Source organism: Tachysurus fulvidraco, chromosome 2 (genome assembly GCF_022655615.1).
Source record: "Tachysurus fulvidraco isolate hzauxx_2018 chromosome 2, HZAU_PFXX_2.0, whole genome shotgun sequence".
In the NCBI taxonomy this organism is placed as follows: Eukaryota; Metazoa; Chordata; class Actinopteri; order Siluriformes; family Bagridae; genus Tachysurus; species Tachysurus fulvidraco.
The window spans coordinates 34,722,101-34,748,592 of NC_062519.1; the positions used below are offsets into that span (position 1 = coordinate 34,722,101).

Below are 26,492 nucleotides of genomic sequence, written 5' to 3' on the forward strand. Positions count from 1 at the left end.
ATTTAAACAAAAGAAAAACCTGTTCCTTAGAACTTGTCTCTTTAAAATTCTCTGTATTTAAAAGTGAGAAAGAAGAAAAACATCTCTCTTACAATTTTTTGAAATAACTTTGTTGTTATTTCTCTCCTTTCCTAGAAGTAAAGTCTGTGCATGAGAGAAAGGCAGCATTAAATATAAGAGGGTCACCAAAACCTGCCCTTACCAGGCTGAACAGATGTCGCGGTATTCTCCTGGCACTTCACGTCAGTGTATGTGTGTGGAAGGGTAAACTGAGCATGACAGCAGAGCACTGCACTGAACACACAGAAATGCTCTTTGACTAGAATTCTTCAAAGGCACACCCAGCTTAGTTACAACTCTTTGGCTCCTTTTTACCCCCTCCCTTTCTCTGCTCCACCTTCTGCCCCTACCTTCCCCAGGTAAGCAAGGATTCATTGGCTGACTCTCTCTCACACACACACACACACACACACACACACACACACACACACACACACACACACACTATTTTGAATACTGTACAGTTCAGTTTAACAATCCATACCACAGCGTCTTATTTAATTTCACTTCTATTCAAATATACTTGTGTGTAAATATCTGGTTTATATAGATTCCTAAACAGTAAGCCAATAAATATAATATTATATTTATTTTTAATGGTGTATATTTATTTTTAATGGTGTATATTTTATATACAAAATTTCTCATATTAAGTCAAAGGAAAAATGTGATATATTCTTAATGCAAACAGAGCTAAGAAAATATGTTATTAGAACTTGTGTGTGTGTGTGTGTGTGTGTGTGTGTGTGTGTGTGTGTGTGTGTGTGTGTGTGTGTGTGTGTTGGGGGGGTGTCATGTTTTTGTAATTCTAATCTCATAATCAAAGCCACTTACGTTACATTGACTGGCTGACGTTTTAGTGCGTCATAATGTGTGGTTACCTCATACATGCTATAGGATGTATTTATTAAAGGCCCTGGGTTGTGTTTTTCTAAGAGGAGTAGCAAAGCCATAGCCCTGTGATCACATCACACCTTATTACTGATTAACTCATTCAACCTATTAATGTTTAATAAATGAACCTACTGAAACTGCCTGGAGACGTCAGTGAGTCTGGAGTTATATTACTCACTCCTGAATAATAAGACAATTTTTTTTTGGATGATATTAAAAGACTATGATTTACACCAGATCTGGACACAGCATGCTATTGGTACGTGACCAAGGCTTTCAGAAAACTCCCTGGAGTCATCAATTCTGCTTCTTATTTGCATTTGAATGCTAATTTACCTTTGTTCTTAAGCAACATTCTTTATATGTTTATCCATCACAGCTGGATCTTATCTCTGTAACATCTTATCTTCCCTGAGGAGAAACAGTTTTCTCAGCCACCCCATGAGAATTAGTTAGTCTAGTTAGTCTAGTGTCCTTAATGTCTTAAAAAATGTTAAGAAGTTTCACAATTATTATTTTGTTATAATTACTTTTTATACATTGGAGAATTACTCACTCTCATCTCACTCATTTTCTACCACTTATCCGAACTACCTCGGGTCACGGGGAGCCTGTGCCTATCCCAGGCGTCATCGGGCATCAAGGCAGGATACACCCTGGACGGAGTGCCAAGCCATCGCAGGGCACACACACACTCACTCATGCAATCACACACTACAGACTATGGACAATTTTCCAGAGATGCCAATCAACCTACCATGCATGTCTTTGGACTATGGGAGGAAACCGGAGTACCCGGAGGAAACCCCTGAGGCACGGGGAGAACATGCAAACTCCACACACACAAGGCGGAGGCGGGAATCGAACCCCGACCCTGGAGGTGTGAGGCGAACGTGCTACCCACTAAGCCACCATGCCCCCTATTGGAGAATTATTTTTGAATAAATTAGCAATGGCAATTTTGATGATGAATGTTTTGTTATGAATGGCTTGGACTAGGGCATGCATGAACACCAGGGGACTTTCTGGGAGGCTTTGTTTGTCTTGTGCCATGTGTGGATTTGTTCTGTTTTGTGCTTGTGTTTTTGGTATTGTTCTATCTTGTTTATTTGTCAGTTTTGCCTAATTTTTTTTTCTTTTCTCATGTTTCCCTGTGTTTTGGTCTAGTTTCTTTTAATAAAACCCATGGTACCTGCCATCCCTGCATTTGGGTCTGATTTTTCACTCCTGTGGGGGCAACTGTTTTCTGACAATTTTAGTTTAATGCATTATTCCATTTATACCACAGCAATTTTGCATTAATTGCATAGTTGTTGTTGTTTTTTTAAATGAACATGAATTTCTATTTAAATATTGTGTAGATGAAATGAAAGCTAAATGCTATAGAATACTAACAGGTGATTCTTTACCAGTTTCTCTCATGTGTTCTTAAATAAACTGCATGTGTTATTTTTGAACATACCACATTTTTAGCTTACACATTTTTGTACTTAACTTTATAACTTTACATTTTAGATGATAGAAATGATATGAGAGCACTGTTTTATTTCCCCTCCCCCACACACAGCTGAGTTACTTTGCTAAAACCCTGAGCTTGTTTTTCCCTCAGAAATGTTATGTTGAAGATTCCTATTCCACATTCTTCAAAAACTGATACATGGCATCAGGTTGATTTACACACTGTACTGATGTCGAAAAAAAATACATGTTTTGAATAAAATCAGTTTGGCCAATCATAACACACACACACACACACACACACACACACACACACCCCGCGCTTTTCTGTCAGGCTTAGCTAACTGCTATACCCTAATTACTTTCAACAGTAAATATTGAAAAACACCTAAATGCCACTTTTTAAATGATAACAGTGATAAAGATTTCTCTATAATGTTTCTCAAAATGACTCAGATTGAAAAAAAAGATTCAGATTGTTTGTGAATTAAATATTAGCCAAACATTTTCCGATAGCATATACAGAAAGCTAGATTTTTTGCATTTGTATCATGTTTTAAACAGGTTTTTATAGAGCATGAAGCAGCAATTGTACTAAGGCTGGACATTTCTGTGTAAATTCTGATGAAAATTTTATTAATGTTTATTTTATTAAACTGGGGTTTAAGATACACGAGGAGAGTATGCCATGCCTATTCATGTTCAGTTTAATTAAAAAAACAAACTAACTAATATATTTATAAGAGTTTGTGACTCATATAATAAATATAAAAAATATCACATTACATAAAGCTCATTTCTGATTTATTTTGGGTCTAATATTTATGAAATATGACTTTAAATGATTTAGATTTGCATTATCAATTACAGCAGAGCTTGTAACATGCATAAGGTCAAATTTGATGTTAGCGCCTGATGTAGTGCTAATATAATGCTCACTATTTGTTTTTAAATAACAAACGTTTTTATAAACAATTTTATGAAATTTCCTACTTTTCTATTTATGATTAGATTTCCATAAACATTCAGCATTCTCTAATAGTTTTTTCCTGCAATAAACCCGTCTATTTCTGTATTTGTTTCAAGCTATGAATTTCATGTTTACCATCTAAATATAAGATTTCCTCATTTTTTTCATGTACCTGATTTGCCTGATGTGAAGTCTATTCCTGCTGACATAATATACAGAGGTATATTATTTCATGTTTACTCAAGTACTCTAAACACTAAACATGAAAAAAATATAATGAATGCAGACATCATAACTGCAAGATTAAACAATTAACTAATGCATAGTGCTCTCTGTCATGTATAATAATGCCGTGCGCTATAATCATAGTCAGCTTGACAGTGGCAACAAAAATTCCCTGAGATGGCACAAGAAAGAAATATTTAGAGAACTGCAAAAACTAGTTAAAAACCTGTTTAAAAAATGTGTAACGTCTTAAATGTCACATGCACTTGGGACTAAACAGTTTGCTGATCTTGCCTGTCTAAATATCTATAAGAAGAAGCATTTGTTTGTCACATATACATTAATGTTAAATTTATATCTTTGCATTTCCAAACTTGTAAGAAAGTGAATCAGAGCACAGAGTCAGCCATGATACTGTTCCACAGGAGCTGAGAGAGGTAAGAACCTTGCTTAAGGGCTCAATATTAGCCAACTTCTTGTACTGGGGCTTGAAACCCTGGCCTTCTGATCAGTAACAAATGGATGATGTGCATACAATTGGTTTTTATGTAAGGCAGCTTCTTTTGGTGTAGGTTTGAGAAGTTGCATGTGTTATTGGTTAGTGCCCAGTGTCTGTGTTGGAGACCAGTGTATGTCACATTGTACTAGAATCCAACATAACTGCCATAGACATAGGTGCAATGATATTTCAATAAATACACTATAGGGCCAAAAATATACAGATGTCTGACCAAAGCCCCCATATTCCTGCCTTCCCCAAACTATTTTTAAAATATAGCAGGACCATGAATAAATAGAATGACTTTCACCAGAATTGAATGGTGCAAACTTATTCAAGCAAAACAACAATTATGCACAAATGTCAAGGTGCATATGGACATTTATTTGTATAGCGCTTTTAACGATTCCAATTGTCTCAAAGCAGCTTTAAAGAAGTATGGAAACAGAAGAGAGAGAGAAAATAAATAAATATATAATAAGAAAAAATATAAGGATATGAATAAATAAATGAATATATACAATTGGAGTTTAAAATTAATTTAAAAAATATTAACTTAAAATTTAAAACACTATATATCTATCCCTATCCCTATTAACCAAGCCGGAGGTGACGGTGGCAAGGAAAAATCTCTGAGGTGATATGAGGAAGAAACATTGAGAGGAACCAGGCTCAGAAGGGAACCCATCCTCATTTGGGTGACACTTTACAGTAAATAATGTAAATGTAAATAATTTCCTTTCTACAACAGTTTATAACAGTGCAGCCGAGAGCTCCCGAGGAACTAATGGGTCATCGCAAACTCTGAGTTCAGCACAGACCTGATTGCTGATAAATACCAGACCATACAGCTGACCGACAAAACATTGGTTCAAAGAAGACACGACAGTCTCCGAGCGGCTTCACCCACAACAATCCCACGAGACACTGGCTGACCATGTAGATCAATTTGCCAAGGTTAAAGGGGAACAACTCAAAATGCTACAGAGAGACCTGACCTGAAAACCTTTTAGATGAACTGGAACACTGGCATTGTTCCTTGGCTGACTGTTTCTGTGACAAAGCATTACAGAAGGTCACACATTCTATGTTGGACATTCCTACATGCTGTTAATGTTTTGTGTTGATTCTCCTGCCCTCTGTTTCTTTGTTTAGTGTGTCATGTTCTTTTGTACATATTTGTGTCTTGTTTCCATTCCTGTATTGTGACTGGGGTCTGTACCAACTCTACTCATCTGTTCTTCCTTAATCACTTTTTGTATGTACACCCTCTGGTCCCTTTACGTCTTCGCTAAGTTGTATCATTTATCTTTTATTGTAGAATCCATGACTCCTCCAGGCCCTCATTTGTTTTCTCATGTTGTGCATGTCTATGGAAATACCTTGTTAATTTCTGCCTGTCTGTGTTATGACCCTGCTATAGACTATGATGATGATTAATGGATTTACCTGAATAAACAGTACAGTGAGTTTATGCACTTGTGTCCAGCCTTCTTCAACCAGACCTTACAGTTACAATGCATTGACTCAGAAGACTCCTTTCATAAATGCTAAATAAATGCTAAATCTCCAAGCTGTACCAAAATGAACAGTTAGATGATGTTTGTTAAATTATATCAGTTTTTAAATTAGCTTTTGATTTCACATATGTGAAGTGCCTGCTTTACAAATCTCTGTGCATTAGCCATGACTAGAGAAACAGTAGAAAGAGTGCATAAATACATAAAAACCTGATTTGCTTTGGAAAGAACAACTGTCTATGAAATGATTTAGTAGACATTAATATATAATGAATGTCATGTAAGTCCTGGTATTAAATGCTGAATTCTACTGAACAGGGAAATGTAGTACATTACTCAGTGTATGCAAACCATGACTGGTATTAAAAGCCATAATTTTTATGTGACCAAATTTACTAGGTAGACGCCAATTTATGTGGGCAGGGCGTCAGTTTAACTGCGAACATGAAAAAGTGCCTATATCCGTTACATGCTTTTTGACATATGGTATGCCTAGCTGATGGGTGGCAAACAGGGATTTCAGTTTGAAATCTGGCTGCTTTATCAAAGCCCATGTGCCTGATGGTGCTCTGTATGGTCAATAGAAATTCTCATTCTCAGTGTATTCTTATTAGTAATGTTAGTTATTTCCTGGTAAGGGAAGTGCTAGCTCAGTCGCTATAGTCACCACAGGCTTGCTTATTGGGGATGAATACAAAAACAATAAAATATAAGTGTAATATTAATCTTGTATTTAAGTATTATATTGATCTCTGTATTATACCTTTTGTCTTATATTTCTTATGTTCTGCATTTCTTATGTTTAAAGCTCCTTTGAGACAATGCCCATTGTTAACAGTGCTATGCAAATTAAGCAAGGTGATTAACCCGCAACTGCTGAGTTGTATGTACGTAAGTTGCTCTGTGTTGCTATGCAAACCATTGTGAGGACTTTACCATAGTCTTTATCAATTCAGAAGGAAATCACCATGGCTGCTCAGGTCAATTGTGTTTATGGCTGTATGTGGAACTGTTTTAACTTAGCCGTTAGTTCTGTTGTTTTATGTAGCACCAGCTACATATCTAGCATGATGTTTCATTTCAATGAATACTGCACCAGCTATATACGGTTTAAATGGCAATCTGCTTCTTCCTTCTTCTTGAATGGCCAGAAGACAAGCATGACATAGCAGGGCCCTTTATTAGCCTACCCATTGTGTGTGTGTGTGTGTGTGTGTGTGTGTGTGTGTGTGTGTGTGTGTGTGTGTGTGTGTGTGTGTGTGTGTGTGTGTCGGGGGGGAGGTAAAATTCAGTTCACAATGAATGGACTCCATTCATTGTGAAACATGGTGCTGGACCACCAGTCAGTGGTAGAACCGCAGTTACCACAGATTCCATTAACACTTCCATACACAAAACCCAATCAGTTTTAATATTTATTGCCCTGAAGTGCATAAGTAAAAGATGCATCACATCAAACAAGAAAATTCTGTTTGTTCTTTTTTTAATAAGAAACTGTATGAAAAGATTTTTTAATTACTTACTAGGGTGTTGATAGAGGAAGCTCATCTTCTCTGAGGATAATGGTTAGCTGTACATCATTAACACAGTTAAATTATTTAAGTTGTGGTGCTATTGGCTTTTCCAATTGACCTTTAGTCTCAATAGCCAGCAGCAATTTAAGAAGAGAACTAGGGTTGTACGGGAACAGCCCCCTGCTGTGAAGTCTGCTGATTACAGTCCTTAACTCACTAAGGCACATCATGACATTTCCCCTCAGACCCTCTGAAGAGACAGTGCTTATTTTCTCCACTGTATCTGCCGATCTAGACCTAGCCCTTTCTCCGGCTTTTCTCATGTCGATCTCTGCTACTGGTTCCTCAGCATTCCTTCTCATCTGGAGGTTTGACACACTTCTGTCTTCATTCTCAGAATCCTCTGAGCTCTCATAATCAACCAGGCTTGGCCTGAATCCAGCAACTTTTGACTGAGAAGGTGAAGTGATTGACGCTTCAGAAAAAAGTGGGTGTGTCTCCGACTTTTCAATACGACAGCACGCATTACAGAAATCTTGCCAGTGGTCACGTAAATTCTTCAGGTAGAGGACGCAGTACTCCAAGAAGCAGGTTTCATTGGAAATAAGGAAGTCCAGGAGGACGGTGTGGTCAAAGGAGAGACTTCGGAGTAGGAGAGTAAAGTGACAATGAGGGTTACATCCCCACTCACATGCTGCCGGTTCTGAGGAACTCAAACTAAAAGTGAAAAGGTCATTACTTCAGTGCCTGTTAATAAAAACGAATGAAAATCACATAACTAAACATCAACCTCCTCAACATTACTGGTATCTCACCTTTCCTGATGTAAATACAAGGTCATTAAAACCTTGGCTGATTCTATCAGGTCGTCATCCTGATCTGCAAACACTACCAAGATCCAAGAGCAGGGATGTTTGACTGCTTTGACCTGAAGCACCTGCTGCTGGAGAAAAACCAGCAGTTCCATTAGAAAAGGCTGAACATCAAGGGCAAGTTCGGCTCCTGAAACATCAGAACACAAGTGCTTGATCAAAATGGAAAGGCTGCCATCTTCTGCTGGAAGTGTGAAACTGCAAATATTTGTTGGCTTAATAATTACATTATTAGTAAAAATAATAATACACTCTCAGTAAAAGCAGGGTGTCAATACAGATTCCTTGGATAGTCCTACATTTGGAGCTTTCTACATCGGCTCTACATAAAATATTTTCTCAAAGGGAAGGTGTTAAGTGCTATATATAAAACCAGTGGCTTCATAGACCCTCTTTCATTTATGGGTTAAGAGAAACAAACCAATGAACTCTTAAGGATGTAAATGGAACCCAAGAATCTCAAATGAGGTAATAATAATTATCTCAATCACTTGCTCGCTCACTCAAACCCAATTCACCAACCCACCAGTCACTGACCCTTCCAATTAAAGAATCAATCATCTCATCTGTCATATTCCTGATCTTCTTGTTGTTTGATTACAATAGAAATGTCAAATGAAACTCATCATGAACTGAAAATGGACAGTGAACATGGAAAGCAGGATGTCTGACCGTATCACCAACAATCTGCTTGAAAGTTTAAATCCCTACATTGCATGAACGTATCAAGAAATCACTGTCTGCAAGTAACTAGTGCTCCTTAGCGCCCGACACTATGTTTAGTGGCAGCTTAAATTATATCAAATCTATGACTTTGCACCGTATGTGTAAAAAATTTTTAATGCATACTTTAGAGATCGCAATGTAGAATATTATGTTGAATGTAAAAGAAATATAAAAGGAGATAACATCACAACCAGTTCACCTTGTGCAGAAACATGCCGAGTTTTAATCTCCAGACACTTGATCATAATAAGGCTTACAGCCCTGAGCATCACAGCATCTTTAATCTCTCCATCCGAAGCATTCCTCTTGCTCCCACCGAAGAAACTCGCCCGAGAGTTGACACGGAACTTTCGAAGCCAACCAGCTTCTACTTCCTGAAGCACGGCATCAGCCATCACCAGCAAATCAGTGGCATATTCCTCATCGATCTCTTTTGAATAATTTTCCCCAAAACCCCATTCCTCCCCTGCACTCTTAGCGAGAATCCGCTTCAGCAAAAGCAGCGCTCGCTTCTTTACAAACTCCTTCATGTTGGTCAGCGTCAGATGGAGGAGAGCTGGAGTCTGGAGAAACACCAGTCTCTGAACAGAAGAGCAGAGGCCATGCCGTATCCTTGCAGCATTGAGAACTTCGACAAGATCCAGCAGTGCACATACACTGATTTCTAAATCCACAGAGTTTCTGTCATTTTCTGCCACATATGTGATATCAGGATTGTCTTGTAAGAGCAGCTTTGGATATAAGGAAGTGAGGGATGACTCAAAATCAGCAAGGAGTTTCAACAGAATTTCTGCAAGACAAAAAACAGAAAGAGCAATTTATCATTTGCTCTTCAGTTTATATCCAAAATAATTTCATTCACTCTCACTCACTCAATCAAATGTTGTGAGGCGAACGTGCTAACCACTAAGCCACCGTGCCCCCCCAAAATAATTTCATGGTCATTTAACTGTGTTTTCTTTGTAAACGTCGGCATCTACAGTATGTCAGCAGTCTTCTTTATTCACAAATTAAATGTTTGCATTTACAGTTTCCTGGTAACGTGCTCTGTCTCATTCATTTTAATGTACATTAATAAGATGTTTGATTGGGTCCATTTAAGTCTTATTCAAGACATAAAAAGCTTAACTAAGAGACTGTCATTAACTGTGCTATATAGAGAAGCAGGAATAGAGCTTACGCGATCCCTGAAACCAACTAGTGACGTGTGTGTGTGTGTGTGTGTGGATAATGAAAATCGGCTGTAAATGACCAAATAGACTGATAGCACAGCTGCTTTGCATTTAGCGATGATGAATAAAGCCTTATTAAATACAACACTCACAAACAATTGTAAACAACACACTGCTGGCTAAGCAGTGAAAATAAAGAGCATCTCCTTAATGAGTTCTGAGCAAATTCTTCCAGTAATGCACAGCTCAGCCATTACAGCTCATCAGCTACAACAGATGCACACTCACTTCCTCCTTTCGTAGTGTGCCATTTCTTTTGTCCTAATTCAACACCTGGTCTTGTGTGTCTTAAACTACGATCTAATTTTTTATTGTTTCATGACGATTTGTACATACACTCGAAAATAAATGTAAGCAACTTATCATGTAATCTGTGTTTAAAAAACAAAACAAGAAAAACAGAAACTCATAAATTATGATATGAAGGTTGTTGACATAAGGGTAGAAGCTTAAAATGAAAATTTCATGATTAGGAAATAATTTTGTTCATATCCAGTTTGATAAAAGTGGCCCACCTTTACCAACAACGAAAAACAGAAGAATCATCGAAGGTACCAAAAAGTAATTTTTAAAAAAAGGTTGCTTAAAGTAACAAAAGTTATGAAACTGTTTTGGTATTGAAATTCTAAATGCACCTAAAATTGTGAAAGTATATTTTTAAGGCCTTCCTGTGTGTTCAAGTCCTCCTGGAAATTTTGTATTTACGAGTTAAGTCGTAATTATGATGCCAGGGGTATTCAAGTCACTTCAGTCAGAGCACGATTACCAATTACTAACTCTTTAAAAGTAAAAAAAAATAATAATACAGCAAGATTAACTCCACGGCAAGACAACGCAGCTCTGGATCTGCACCTATTCGTAAACTCATTGATTTATGAAGCTGCTGTAAACGTTAATGTTGAACACTATATCATAATCACACAATGTGTTTGTAGGCAATTAGCCTGAAATCACTTCTGAGCAGAATAAACATTCAATTTCAACAAATTTACATACACATCCATTGATTCCATCATGTTTCGTATCTCTCTCGTGATTACGACTTTGTGGTGGCCTTCGTGTGCGCTCAACGCTTAAATGCGATCTTTCTCTCATAACCTGAATGCGCTGTTCGTTACCTCGTTTGTTAACACAGTCTAACTTCAGTATCTTCTTAATCACTTGTGTCAGTGCCCACAGGTGTGTGTCCAAGGCGCAGCTTGAATCCAAACTCTGAAATGTTTCTCTGAAGGAAATCTTCCAAACAGAGTTGCTACCAATCTGCAATCAACAAAATTCACTGATTTACAAGAAATGTCAGTATAAATATTTGGATACTACTGACAACTACTGTCCACTTTGTTAGGAACACCTATATACCTACAGTTTACACACCTGCAGTTAACCAATCAATGCATACATAAATGGATGTGGATGCTAGTCAAAAGCTCCAGATAATATTCATATAAAATATCAGAATGAGGATGAATGATGTGCAGTTGTATGGGTGGAAATGCTTGTTAATGAGAGAGCTCCAGACGGAATATCCAAACTGGTTTGACGTTAACTACCTTTGTCAACACATGGCCACATAAAAGGACACTAAGTACCGCCTCAGGATAATATCAACCCAAAAACAATGTCATTTCGTAAGGAAATCACTTGATTAATAATTTGATATACATAGCATAGCACACTCTGTGTGAAACACACTAAACTGTCACTTGCATTTGTACATTTATCCTCATCTTCACCTGTTTATCCGCCTCCTCACACTGTTTAGACTGGCTCACTGTTGTTTAATTATTGTATGCTGTATACAATGTATGCATAATTGAGTTGGGTTTTTTTTTTAGCTTTATCTACTTTTTAAGAATCCTATGTATGTGTGTTTATCAATCAATCAATCAATTAATCAATCTAGCTATATCTATCTAATTAATCAATCTAGCAATATCTATCTATAAGCCGTAGCTGTGTGTTATGAAGCTTTATTAATGCAATGTAGAGGGATTTATGTAAAATGTATGTAAACTGAGTACTTACATTATATCCGATATCATATATGACAAAAGAAGCAATGCATTTGGCAGCTAAATGAGCCAGCATCCTGTCCTGGCTGTTTATTAGACACACCTACAGCAATAAAAAGGAAAACACAATCAATAAGACTTTACAATCAAAGCTGCTCCCAGTGAACCAGTCACCAGAATTACACACTTGATTACTGTTTAACTGCAATAATAACAACAACAAATTATTTTAAACAACACGTGCAATAACAGAAATTTTAAAAACGTGCAATATTACCTGTTTGCAATATGTCTGTTAGCGTAACTACCTACTCGTGGTCTTTTATTCTTCTTTGTATTTATATGATGTGTTGTGTATATGTACTGTATATTATATTATGTCTGTATTCTTTTATATATTTGCATTCCTTTCTCTTTGCTGCTGTAACAAAGATATTTCCTCATTGTGGGATGAATTAAGGTGCAACATATCTTATATTATCATATCTTATCTTATTAGAGCCATAAAACTGAAAAGCGCTGACCAATCATGGAAGTTCCTGGATCTGGTTTTCAAATTCAAACAATTTCACATTTTAACTATGAAACCTGTACAAAGAAGGAAAAAAAAACAGTAGAGGACACTTTCAACAGCCCTGGAAGCTCACACTCACAAGGTCAGCTGTCATATTACAGGCCCCAAAGAGTCTCTTCGTGACGTCATCACAATACTCTCTGACAGCTCGTGGAAGATTTACTGAAGAAAGCTTGGAGATGATCTTGTCAATCAGTGTAAGGAACATGCAAGTCATCTCTGTGTCTTCATTTGTCATACTCTGTGGAGATTGTAGTAAAACGTGTAAAGAATTCTTCATGGCTGATGAAATGTGTCTCGCAAGTTCCTCGGTGCTCAAAGCAGGAAGGACTCCAGACCGTAAATCCGTAAACACAGCCGGCAGGTTTGAATGGTGTGCATCCATGTTCATGTGTATATAGCAAAATGATCAGCAGCAAGAGACACAAAATGGAGAAGATGAAGTGGCAGTACGTGTCATATCTTTATTCAGTGGCAAAATCCTTCTTGATCTCATTGTAGATAAAAACATATCGTACTCTCTGTCACGTTATAGGCTTAACTAGTAGTGAAAGACTCATACAGGATCTCTTACAGTTGAACAAATATTAGAAATAGTGTTTACTTCATCACAAGTTCAACTCAAGTGAAGAAACGAGGGATCAAATCGACGCGTTGGAGTTAATCCAAATGAAAAGACAGGAGTTTTTTGCGTTATATATTAAGTTGGATAAACCTCCAGCATGCACATTGTTCTTCCATAAAGACAAGCATGAGCAACAAAAACAGTCGCAGTTGATGACGTCAGTCGTGGTGCCGGAAGTCAATTCCACTCCCTTTTTGTAGCCTTGTATTCAATTTATTAAATTATAATAAGTGGTAACTTTGTTACATTAATTTCTGCGGCGTGAGAAAACATTTCTATAAAACATGTATTTTTGTTCTAAAATGGTAAAGTGTAAGGTATACTTGTTATTGTAGTCAATTTAGTCGTCGCCGGTCGCAAATAGACGATGCTTTTATTTTTTATTTTTTTTACAGCAGTTAGACACACTTGACGGTTCGCTTCTTCGTTTCTGATTGGCTACACGCACCCTATCCGAAGTAAACGGCTAATTGGCTAGCTGCATTTTGTTCCCAGTATGCAGCTTTGAATAGTTTTTATATTGTTTTCTTTTCAGCGGTTGCTGAGACAACACCCCGGATACGGTTAAGTACGAACACAAGCTTTTATTTTTACAGTTCGTTCAAAATGATCTGCAATGCATCTGTGGAAATGAGTTACTATCTTGTAGGGAGAAGCTAATTTAGCTAACTAGCCTGGTAGGTTTGCATTATTGTTTAGCTAAGTGATGACTGGACTTGCTCGCTTCGCTTCGTTGTAGAATGACAGGGAACGAGTCCATCAGGTTCACCAGTTAAATTGGTCTATAAAGTGCCTGATTGTCTAGTTAAAACTACCACTAGCTAACATAACGGCTTCTGGTTCATAACACCAACTGGCTAGCGGCGCCTGCTAACTTGGGCTTCCTGCGATGTCTGGCTATTATAGTCGTCAATCTTGGGTAGTTACTGTGTAATAAAACCATTTTATGACTCATTTATTTTCGCTTCAAAGTGAAAAATGATATTTATTTGTGTATTTAATGAGAACTCGGACAAAAACGTCCTAAATTATCAGCGATATTCGGATTCAGTCATATTATTATTCGGATTTGGTTTTAATGACTCCATGTCGGAGACACAGGAAAGTGAAATACAGTAAAAAAAAAAAAGAAAAATAAATACTTAAAAATACCCACTCGTTAAAGTATTATGTGATTATGGTTAAGAGGACAGGAGGTATCTTTGTTAACAGGGTCTCCATTTTATTGAATAAATGATATAAGTGAAAACGGGTTTATTATATAAACATATGTAGATGTAATATCTAAAGCAGACCCAAGACAACAGGACTGTCATTCAATAACTTTTAGTATCGCTTATTATTTATGTACACAGATGTTAAACTGTGTAATGTTCAGTTGTTTAACCTCGGTAGCAGGAGGCGTTCGTGTAAATACTTTGTTGTTTGTTGCTGCTAACTAGCTGGCTATTGGCTAACTAGTCGTGCTTTAGTTAATTAAGCATAGCTTATTTGTCCCTATGTAGGTAAAACTACATAGAGACGTTGCTAAATTCTGAAGTTCATTTATTTTTTGTGCTATATAAGCAACTCCGACAATTCACCTTATTTGAGGTAAAAATGACGTTTAGCGAATCAGTAACTGACAATAACACAATAAGGGGCTGGTATACTGTACATGTAGGCTAGCATGGCTAAGCCCCCTGATTTACGTCAAATATAAAGAAAAAAATACTTAAAAAGGTGTCTTCTTTTTTGGCATCACGTCGGATTATATGCTGCTAACAAATGTGTGGATTATTTCTGGAGCACAGCCAGTGGTCAGAAAATTCACAGGATGTTATGAAGAAGCGGGGATGCGGTTTATTTTTTTTCTAGCCCAGACTGTAGCGTATCGGAAGGTTGTCCAGTTTGCATTTTCATGGATATGGTTTTTCTTTTTATTGGTTTATTTTTGACCTAATCAGCTGAGGTGTTTACATGAATATTAAAAGATTGTTTGGTGGCATGGAAATGTGAATGTTAGGCATGGGTGTAATAAACACAAAGTGGGTTATTTACTCTAGTGTCTTTCTCACATGCCTTTGGAGGAAAAACTAAAAAGATTAAGCGCACATTGTGAAAAATAGGACAGACCATAAGTTTATTGTAGTTGTTTTATTGAAAGTCTAAAGCATTTCTCTTTACCCAGTTTCATATTCAGAGAAAACAAAGCATCATTCAAAGTAATATTCATTTAAAAATGAGTGTAGGAATGCACAGTCGAACAAATTCTTTGTCTACTAAGGTCCTACATTGGTAAAAATATTTCCCTTTAAGTGCAAATCTATTAGTGATTACTCCATGGCTGTGAATAAGACCGTCTGAAGTTATTTAGTTTCACACTGGCACGTCAGGTTACTCCTTCATCAGAAAGATGTAACTGCAGATGGATGATTGAAAGCAGAGCCACGTGAACAACATGATCATTCCCATGTTAATGAACATGGTCGTTCTTTAGAATTCATATCTGTATTAATGTAAAACACTTTGTAGAACCCTTCAGGATCCCATAAATGTAATATCAGAACAGATGTTGAGCCTTACATTACATTACATTACATTACATTTATGGCAGATGTCCCTTATCCAGAGAGACTTAAAGCTTATCTCATTTTATAGACTGAGAAATTAATGGACTTGCTCAGGGGTTCAACACTGGCAGCTTTGTGGTCCTGAGATCACAATATTATGGTCATTAGGCTGACACTTTAATCACTAAGCTACTGCATCCCATTACTATCGGAGAGTAACTTTTTTTTATATATGTTTTATTTTTATTTTTTTGTTAAAATTTGATTTTGTGATTTTGCTTACAGGTTTGTGACGTTTCTGCAGGAGGAAGTTAGATGCCGCTTGGGCTGGACTAAAAAAATGCACCCGAAATGCAAAGAGCCTTTCAGATCTGCTGTACATTAATCAAAGGTAAATGTTTCATTTAGTCCTATATCTATTAGCTAGCCCACGAGACACATGGACACTCTAATGTGTTGTCCATTCCTCTGAAAATTAACTTCCTATTCATGGAGTGTTCAAACTTAATGCCCAGTCATTCTCCATGTTTCATGCCACTGACTTCCATTCATATGCATGTGAATGCTGGAGACCAGAAAGAAGTTTTAATTTGAACTTTGCGTCACTTTACATACGACACATTATTTGGTTAAATCTCTACATCTGAGGACGCAAATATTATAAACACATGATAAATAAGTATGTTGGCTTGCATGTTGTGGTAATAAGGACAAAATATAAAAATAATAATAATAAAAACAATTCCTTGGAGTTTGGTCATATCTGGTTGATGCAGTGGTCTCAATTCATTTCTAGTCTAGAGTGACCTTAATCCGCAAAGGACTGTTGTGGATGCTATTTCCAATCCGGTTTAAATCGGTTGATCTTGGCCTTCAAAATACTATGAGGTGTTTCTTCTGCTTGGTCAGATTGAAAAGCTGCTCTCGCACCTATGGATATGCCCTTTATGGATAAGCTTGTACCCTACTGGCCTAGGCTAGAAAGTGAAGCTCTAAAATATTATGTGCATTAAAACAGATACAAACGAGTATATACATCTGTATCGTTACCGTTACAAGCTATCCTTTTGTGACAAAGTTTCTAATGTGGCACATCGTATTTGCATCCTCACCAGATGTCAGCAAGTCATCTAAAGTTTGCTTCTAAGATTTCGTCTTCTGTCCTCACATCACATCTAAAAACATATTTCTTGAATCCAGCTGGCATTGTTATTTCTTACTCGGTGTGTAATGCTGTTTGTCATTGTCATCTATGTGACTGTGGTGTTTGCCGGAGGAAATGATTCAGTATTCCATGCCATACCAGGATGAATAATGCATCTATCTAGCTGCCTGGTTGCTTTATGTCTATTATGCCCTATATATATATATATACACAGTGCCTTGCGAAAGTATTCGGCCCCTTTGAACTTTGCGACCTTTTGCCACATTTCAGGCTTCAAACATAATGATATGAAACTGTAATTTTTTGTGAAGAATCAACAACAAGTGGGACACAATCATGAAGTGGAATGAAATTTATTGGATATTTCAAACTATTTTAACAAATCAAAAACTGAAAAATGGGGCGTGCAAAATTATTCGGCCCCTTTACTTTCAGTGCAGCAAACTCTCTCCAGAAGTTCAGTGAGGATCTCTGAATGATCCAATGTTGACCTAAATAACTAATGATGATAAATAGAATCCACCTGTGTGTAATAAGTCTCCGTATAAATGCACCGGCACTGTGATAGTCTCAGAGGTCCGTTTAAAGCGCAGAGAGCATCATGAAGAACAAGGAACACACCAGGCAGGTCCGAGATACTGTTGTGGAGAAGTTTAAAGCCGGATTTGGATACAAAAAGATTTCCCAAGCTTTAAACATCCCAGGGAGCACTGTGCAAGCGATAATATTGAAATGGAAAGAGTATCAGACCACTGCAAATCTACCAAGACCTGGCCGTCCCTCTAAACTTTCAGCTCATACAAGGAGAAGACTGATCAGAGATGCAGCCAGGAGGCCCATGATCACTCTGGATGAACTGCAGAGATCTATAGCTGAGGTGGGAGACTCTGTCCATAGGACAATAATCAGTCGTATACTGCACAAATCTGGCCTTATGGAAGAGTGGCAAGAAGAAAGCCATTTCTTAAAGATGTCCATAAAAAGTGTCGTTTACAGTTTGCCACAAGCCACCTGGGAGACACACCAAACGTGGAAGAAGGTGCTCTGGTCAGATGAAACCAAAATTGAACTTTTTGGCAACAAGGCAAAACGTTATGTTTGGCGTAAAAGCAACACAGCTCATCACCCTGAACACACAATCCCCACTGTCAAACATGGTGGTGGCAGCATCATGGTTTGGGCCTGCTTTTCTTCAGCAGGGACAGGGAAGATGGTTAAAATTGATGGGAAGATGGATGGAGCCAAATACAGGACCATTCTTGAAGAAAACCTGATGGAGTCTGCAAAAGACCTGAGACTGGGACGGAGATTTGTCTTCCAACAAGACAATGATCCAAAACATAAAGCAAAATCTACAATGGAATGGTTCAAAAATAAACATATCCAGGTGTATAATGGCCAAGTCAAAGTCCAGACCTAAACCCATTCGAGAATCTGTGGAAAGAACTGAAAACTGCTGTTCACAAACGCTCTCCATCCAACCTCACTGAGCTCAAGCTGTTCTGCAAGGAGGAATGGGCAAAAATTTCAGTCTCTCGATGTGCAAAACTGATAGAGACATACCCCAAGCGACTTACAGCTGTAATCGCAGCAAAAGGTGGCGCTACAAAGTATTAACTTAAGGGGGCCGAATAATTTTGCACACCCAATTTTTCAGTTTTTGATTTGTTAAAAAAGTTTGAAATATCCAATAAATTTCGTTCCACTTCATGATTGTGTCCCACTTGTTGTTGATTCTTCACAAAAAAATTACAGTTTCATATCATTATGTTTGAAGCCTGAAATGGGGCAAAAGGTCGCAAAGTTCAAGGGGGCCGAATACTTTCACAAGGCACTGTGTGTGTGTGTATATATATATATATATATATATATATATATATATATATATATATATATATATATATATATAATATACACACACACCACACTTTAAAGTCTGTCTGTCTGTCGTGTGCTGATTTTTACTGATTTTCAGTGTCGTCTCTTGCTGTGCTCCTGTATCTGTGTCCAGGGACACAGGAGGGGCTGCGCAATGTGACAGGATGCTGAACCATCACTTCAGAAGGAACCCGGACCTGCAGGAGGAGCTGCAGATCCAGGCGGCGGTGGCAGCCGGCGATGTCTACACCGTGCGCAAGATGCTGGAGCAGGGCTATTCGCCCAAGATCAGGGACGCCAACGGCTGGACGCTGCTGCATTTCTCCGCCGCCAAGGGCAAGGAGCGCTGCGTCCGAGTCTTTCTCGAGCACGGTGGTAGGCGGCCTGGGCGTTTTATGTACAAGTGTATAAAATGGTTCAGCTAAATTACAGAGTTTGTCCTCTTCAGTAAGAATCAAAATGACACTGATGTACTGTTACGGGATTATTCTGGGTGCAGGGATTCGTTTCAAAAGCTAGATGGCGTCGTGAAACTGTCTCAGTGAGTAACCGAACCAGAGAAACGTACTTGAATGCAAAAGGGACAGGATATAGAGCAGAACACACAATATCCTGTTCCCATGTTTACATAGTTTTTTTTACTCTGTAGCTGATGTAAGATTATGGAAATATATATTGTTTTATAATCTTGCTTCTTTTTAATCACTTCCAAAATAATCTGGAGCGTATCCATGGTAACAGGAAATAATATAAAAAAGAATTTCTAAACTATGCTTACCACAAAATTATTGAATGTTGTTATTTGAAGTAGAGCCTCTTTGTGTTCTTAAGATCAACCCAAGATCTTAACCCAAAGTTCACAAGATCTTAACCCAAACACTGTTTTTCAGTATTTTAAGTAGTTATACAATTATCTACCGTAATAGTTTGCAGTAGTTTACATATGAAAAGGTTGATTGGTTTTGCCATTTTAAGTCTACAACCATAAAGAAGCTTGGGGGGAAAAAGGGAGACTGATATATATATATAGTATGATTTGCTGAGACTGACGTGGACGCCTGAGATAGGCACAGGCTCCCCGTGACCCGAGAAGTTCGGATAAGCGGTAGAAAATGAATGAATGGATGAAGTGGATACTGTGTTTTATTTGTATTGAGATCCTTGATCTGTAGGTTATTAAGGAAACTTGTGTTACTGAGTTAAATTTACTGTCTGTTTTTGTGTTTTTTTTTTAATCTACAGCCGACCCAACAGTAAAAGACTTCATTGGCGGTTTCACAGCGCTGCACTATGCTGCCATGCACGGACGCGCGCGCATTGCTCGCCTCATGCTGGAATCGGAGCACCGTGGCGACATCATCAATGCCAAGAGCAATGACGGCTGGACGCCACTGCATGTGGCTGCACACTACGGACGCGACTCATTTGTGCGGCTGCTCTTGGAGTTCCATGCCGATGTAGATCCGCTGAGCGACAAGGGCACTACACCGCTGCAGCTGGCCATTATCCGAGAGCGCTCGAGCTGCGTGCGGCTGCTGCTTGACCACCACGCTAACATCGATGTGCAGAACGGCTTCCTGCTGCGCTACGCCGTTATCAAGGGCAACCACGCGTACTGCCGTATGTTCCTACAACGCGGGGCAGACACCAACCTCGGCCGTGTGGAGGACGGTCAGACGCCACTTCACCTCTCGGCTCTGCGTGATGACGTGCTCTGTGCACAGCTTCTCTACGCCTACGGTGCTGACACAAACACACGCAATTATGAGGGTCAGACACCCGCCGCCGTCTCAGTCAGCATGTCCCGCGCCAGCCGGCCCTGCCTCGACTTTCTGCAGGAGGTTACGCGTACGTACTCCGATATGAGATTTTCTGAAATGAGGATGAGGTTTGAAGAGAATTAGGTCTGTTCGTGTGCCCTGTGTTACCTGTTTATCATTTATTACAGTCAGACCATAGCCAAATGCTCGTGAGCAACACGATACAGGTGAAGATATCACATTATTTTGAAGAGTAAAAACAAATTCAATTTCTCCAAATGATTAGTGGCTGCTAAGATATGAAGCATTAGGAGCATCACAGGTATCAGTCACTTTCCTGTGGAGCATTTTTTTAAAATTACATGCTTTCCACAAGGTCTTTAACTCTGAACCCTAAATCACTATTTCTGTCAGGTCCTACTACATATTATTGTCATGCTCTGACAATAATAGTCTGTGTGTGTCTCTCTGTGTGTGACAAGAAACTGTTAAGGTTGTCCCCTGTCTTGTGCCCTATTAAACACCCCAGGTTGCCAGTGGCCTTGTATAAGATCAGCATTACAGAAGATGGATGGAGATTGGAGTTGCGTGGAAATAGTTGCAAAATTTTTGTGGGATTATCTGGATTTCCTGTGACCACCATTTTTAGTTTTCAGTTTCTTTTTCTTTATCAGTTTGGCCAACTCTAGAATTGTGATCATGACTAACAGACTGTGCATCATCCAGCCCTACATGAGGGGAAATCCTCAAGCACTCAATATTTAAGGTCATTTGAGATTCCACCTTTTCCTCAGCTGAATTGGGATGTTTTTAAAATGTTGTTGGAATTACCTCAATGCCCCATGGATTATGAATATTTTAAGTTTTAGCTGATAAGGTTTTAGGGTTTATATTAATGCTAATACATGGCTATCGTCGTTGGTTTCTGTTTCTTTGAAGGAATAGAATAAAAGAGTGAACGTACTGTTAGTAAGTAAGTAGAACAGGAGCAGTGGCCAGAGCACGGCTAAAGCAAGCCCCGTTTGCCCGTGCGAACAATCCAGCGTGTGAGAAAAGCGAGCCGTATCCCCTGAAGCACTAATGATCTAGTAGACAACAATGGCCGCATTCCTGCTCTCTGCTTCAACTTTGATATCACCATATCAAAGCTGGCCGTCTCAGCCCCTCATGCACTGCGGGGTCTATTCAAGCCCAACCGTTAACCAGATCGCCTTTCAGCCCGGTTATCGATTAGAAAAAAACACTTTTATTGAAGCCTGACAGGCAGCATTTTTGAATGGATTGTGTGCTGATCTTTTCCTCCCTCTAAGCTTCTGTGAGTGACAGTACACAGCATCTGCAGATGGTCCTGCCCAGGCCTTTGTAGTGGTTTTCCCAGCTGCCTCTGTTTGTGTCTGTGCCACAGTGCGGGGGCAGGACGAGCTCCAACATTAGAACTGATAAAGTGCCTGCGCTGGATTCCTGGAACTCGTTTGTTGACTTCCTTCACATCCTTAAGACAACAGATAGAGGGGGGCACAGAGCCAGTGGCCTTGAAGTTTCAGATCTTTCTGGACAAGAAACAGAGGCTGAAATAGGGCCTTTTTTGTCTTAAGTACAGGCATGCACCCATCTTACATTTTAATACTAATAATTCTTCTGTCCATCTTCTGTACCGATTATCTTACACAGGGTCACAGGGACTCGGGGCACAAGGCGGGGGACACCCTGGAAGGATTGTCGTCCCATCACAGGGCACAGATCACACTCTTTCACACATTACAAACAAAATAGTAATGCCACAGATTACAACACGTGTCTTTGGAGTAGTGGACAAACCCCTAAAGAACAGGAAGTGATGTGCGAGGAAAACATGCTAAACTCTAAGCCACCATGCCCCCCCTCCTCCAAGTGCATTATTCCTTATGTAATTAACAGGGACTTATTGTACGTCATTGGCAAACATTGTCCTGGCTGGAAACCTGGCAAGCATATCACCCACGACACCGCTGCCAAACTTATTGCCAAATTCAAAACGACTGGATGTGTTGTGGACAACCAGAGAAGAGGAACATTAACTGACGAAGGGACAACTGACATACTGATGGCATACAGTCTCTTTTATTTCCTGTATTTCTAATCACTGTTCCGGAGCATCCAGGAAACAAATCCTACTTTCATTTAGGTTATAACAGTTGTGAAATATTATCCCATCTCTCTCTCTCTCTCTCTCTCTCTCACTCTTTCTCTCTTTCTCTTGCAGTTAATATACAACATTACAGTTTGTCCTGTTTGTGAGTAACATGCATATGGGAACTGAAGTATTAAAAACAGGAGTTATGCAGAAATCTTTTAGTGCCTGCATCTTGGACTAACATCTGATATTTTGGATTATATGTTCATCTTTGGATCTCTTGTTTTGTAGGACGAGTAGGAAAGTTGTCCATGTAACACTGACCCTACCAAATCTTTTCTTTTTCTCCAGGTCAACCCAGGACATTGCAGGACCTGTGTCGGATAAAGATTCGTCAGTGCATAGGCCTTCAAAGCTTAAAGTTCCTGGAGGACTTGCCTATTGCCAAGGTGATGAAAGACTACTTAAAACACAAGTTTGACAACGTCTGACAGAGGTCCGGACAACTCCAGGCATCAGCACAGGAACAGATTCTCTAGTACAGACTATGCAACCTCTCATTTTCCTTTCTGTTCTCAACCCCAAGCAGAGGATTGTTTTCTCCAACCATTGCGTGATGTTTGTTCTGTCATCTGATCTGGAAATATAGCCAAGCTACTCATCACAGACACTGAACCCCAGCTCATGTTCATCGTTCGATTGTTGACCCGTGAAGGGAAAATGAAATTCAACATATTTTATTGAACATAGTGATAACACCCTGGTGTTAGGATGGAATTGAGGGTTGGATCTAAAGCTGATGTTATGATCTTATCACCCTTATATTTTTCATGGCATTTGATATGTTGTTAATTATAATTAAATTATTTGAAAATGGAAATTGATTTTTTTTTTTTAAATTCAAGCTCAGATTTTGTAGTTTATTACACCAGTTTCAGAATACTCGTTTTACTTATACACATTTCATATTCACAAATCCGTAATGGTAGAACTATTTCAGAGCTTTTGATAAACAGGCGTAAACACAAAGCATTACATTTACTAGTTTCAAGCATACGTTAGATATAGAAACTACTTTTTTTAACTAACTTACTGACCTTTTTTGTTGTTGTTGTTGAAAGATGTCTGGACTTTGAGCTTTCATCTTTTGAAGTCAATAGTGCACCTTCTTCCACTTGACTATTAACAATTCAGCACATTTTGAAGGTGTACCGACTTAACAGTCACATTAAATGCAAACTATTCAACTTGTGGAGCAAGCATTAAAACTGTGATTTGAACTTCAGATTTTTTTCCCAACTTGAAGTCTTGGTTTCCTCGTATGGAACTCATTAACCAGGACTACACGGTGTATATAATTGTGTCATATGTACAGCAGATATTTTTCTAGAATTATTTAAGCTATGAACTCTTGTATCATAAAGTGTTAAGAATTTTTTTTGTTGAATGGTTGTGTGGCTTTTTTTTTTTTAAGTCTTAATTTTTTTGGGGTTTGTTTTGCATTTTTAGAATTGACATACATTGACAAACTAATTGGGAGCAATTAGTGGATTTGTGGGAATATAATTAAATTTTCCCCTCTGTCAGGGCTATGTATGAGTGTTTTTTTGTTGTTGTTGTTGTTTTGTGTTTTTTTTTGGGGGGGGGGGGGGGGGTTAGGGGAAGAAGAAAAAAATCAGTGCTTACAGTTCAAGGTCCACAGCATTTAGTCGTGCCTTCACTTGGGTGGAATCTCGGGTTGCTCAGCGGCAGGTGCTTTTTTTGTTTGTTTTGTTTTGTTTTGTTTTGTTTTTTTTAAACTGGTGTTTCACTTGTTATTAAATTAAATCGAGTAGTAGTTAAGTTAAAGTACTTAAAAATACACCAATATTATCTAGTAATTATTTTATTCCCTTCTTCCAGCTTTCGTCAGATTGTCCCATCCCATCTGTATTGAATAGGCATGTGCCTATAATTGGTTATACAATATATCTTTGCAATATTAATATTGCGTACAGGTCAGAAATCTTGACGTTCTGTATACAAGCCCATGCATCCCTTTGGAAGCCTGTCTCTAAACAGCCTTCTTATTGATGACACATTGAATGGACTTTATAAGGTGATACTGTTGTAAATCAGGATAAAATGAAGTGTATATGGCTGAATGATGATTTTTTATTTTATTTTATTCAGCCTTGTACTAATAAAATGGTGGATTATTTGTTGCCATAGAGGTTATTGTATTCTTTCAATGTTACAGGCCTGAACTGGAAGTTTCTCACTTGAGCACAGGTGAGCTGTTCATCTGAATCTCAATACAGGAATAAAAAATACTTTTGATTGGAATTCTGTATTTTCAGGTTTCTCAGATTCAGTCAAGTCTGATTCCATTTATTTAAAATTTCAGCGGTGTTTTATTTGAAAGATTGTTTACAGCGTGTGTGTGTGTGTGTGTACTTGGTTTTGAAGCGCTGAAGCTTTTGGTGAAAGCACTTATTCCAGATTTGATTCTTTTCGACGTCTTCCACGCCACATTTTCACCACAACAACTACTGAATGTACAGAAACTGCTGTTTGCCTAGCCCAGGATGAATTGTGTGAATAAATGATTATCACAGCATCCTTGTTTTAAGTTAGTTTGTCTTTTGGCTTCATTTGCATCCATTTTTGAGTGCTAAAGTTGTTTTAATAAAAGTCTGCTCAGTATGCTGAGGTAATTTCTTTTTCAGTAGGTATTTATTTCACATTATAGAGTTTGTCAGTGATCTTGGCCTTACAGGAACAACTGATTTACATTAACAGCATTTGGCAGAATTCCTTATCAGTTATAGTTACATTTATCTGAATGATATACTGTACTTGAGTTGTTGAGGGTCTTCCTCAGTAATGGCACAGCAATAGCAGCTTGGTGGTCCTGGGATTTGAGCTCACAGCCTTCTGTGTACTAGTCCAAACTCTAAACCACTGAGCTACTACTGCCTGATATGATAGTAATCGCTGATATTGCAGAAGGGAATTATTTGTTCTCTAACCAGCTCATATATAAATGAATAAATATTTGGATAAAATGATACATGGAAGTTATTCTCATATTACACTCTTTAGAGGTTTTACAGAAGAAGAACATTCAGTGAAGTTCAGTTCAGATGAGGGAAACACCTTGTCCATGAGAGGGATCAGAGGAGGATGGCCTGACTGGTCTGAAATGACAATAAGGCTATGGTAACTAAAATGACTGGAATGAGACTGGATAGTTAAAGAGTGGTGGTTAAATCTCTTCACAGATCTCTGGATGTTTCTGTCATCAACAGATGTTTTCTTTGGCCGACCTGTTAAGTATATTCCCAAATTCATATTGGCTATGTGCAATGCTTAAGCAAAAGCTGCTGTCTATTTTCCCTCTTTAGTCAGCTTCAAAATAGGTGGCTTTTCTCCCATAGACAGTTCTCTGGTCTTCGTATTGGTTTCTACAATTTAACAACAAATTCAGTCTTCACAGGACCGTCACAGCTATAAAAAGTTCTTATCAAAAAACAATCACTAACAAGAAAAGCCCTAAATAATATGAAACAGCACACACACACACACACACACACACACACACAGAGGAATCAAACTTCCAACCCTATGGTGTGGGGTAAACATGCTAACCACTTAGCTACTGTGCTCGCCAGGTTTAAATCAAAATAAAATATGGAGCAGAGTAAAGCATTTGGTGTTACCTTAAAAGCACAGAATGTTGATTTCTTTCCATAGATGATCATGCCTTTGTGTTTTATTCCTTTCTTATTTAATTCATTCTGTGTGAGGATTTTTTTTTTTGTCAGCTCATATCCAAGCGAGATCTCACACAGGTGATGGACT

The 26,492-nt window shown here is 38.3% G+C and overlaps 2 protein-coding genes across 12 annotated transcripts in view; one reads left to right on the forward strand and one right to left on the reverse strand.

Moving 5' to 3' along the window:
* The window catches only part of cers3a (ceramide synthase 3a), a 36,708-nt gene extending 23,330 nt beyond the window's left edge, over window positions 1-13,378 (reverse strand). The window contains exons 1-6 of one of the 6 annotated variants that reach the window (XR_003442966.2): window positions 12,636-13,378; window positions 11,996-12,085; window positions 11,089-11,230; window positions 8,938-9,528; window positions 7,956-8,142; window positions 7,150-7,857 (exon numbers count right to left, since the gene is read on the reverse strand). The gene's annotated coding sequence lies outside the window, so the exon portion shown is untranslated. Of the gene's footprint in view, window positions 1-202; window positions 376-7,149; window positions 7,858-7,955; window positions 8,143-8,937; window positions 9,529-11,088; window positions 11,231-11,995; window positions 12,086-12,259; window positions 12,609-12,635 lie in introns of those variants that run through there. The other 5 variants (XR_003442967.2, XR_003442969.2, XM_027162226.2 and 2 more) reach the window with 5 other exon arrangements.
* Window positions 13,379-13,611: 233 nt separating this feature from the next.
* Window positions 13,612-24,974, forward strand: asb7 (ankyrin repeat and SOCS box containing 7). 6 transcript variants are annotated; one of them, XM_047807294.1, is made up of 5 exons: window positions 13,612-13,744; window positions 16,019-16,124; window positions 18,874-19,151; window positions 20,019-20,624; window positions 23,001-24,974. In XM_047807294.1, the coding sequence occupies exons 3-5, from the start codon at window positions 18,941-18,943 to the stop codon at window positions 23,138-23,140; spliced, it is 957 nt and encodes a 318-aa protein (XP_047663250.1). In that variant the 5' UTR covers window positions 13,612-13,744; window positions 16,019-16,124; window positions 18,874-18,940; the 3' UTR covers window positions 23,141-24,974. The 6 variants fall into 6 exon arrangements, with proteins under 6 accessions (XP_047663250.1, XP_027018068.1, XP_027018080.1 ...); XM_027162267.2 differs by having other exon boundaries at window positions 18,910-19,151; XM_027162279.2 differs by having other exon boundaries at window positions 13,616-13,749.
* Window positions 24,975-26,492: the final 1,518 nt, after the last annotated feature.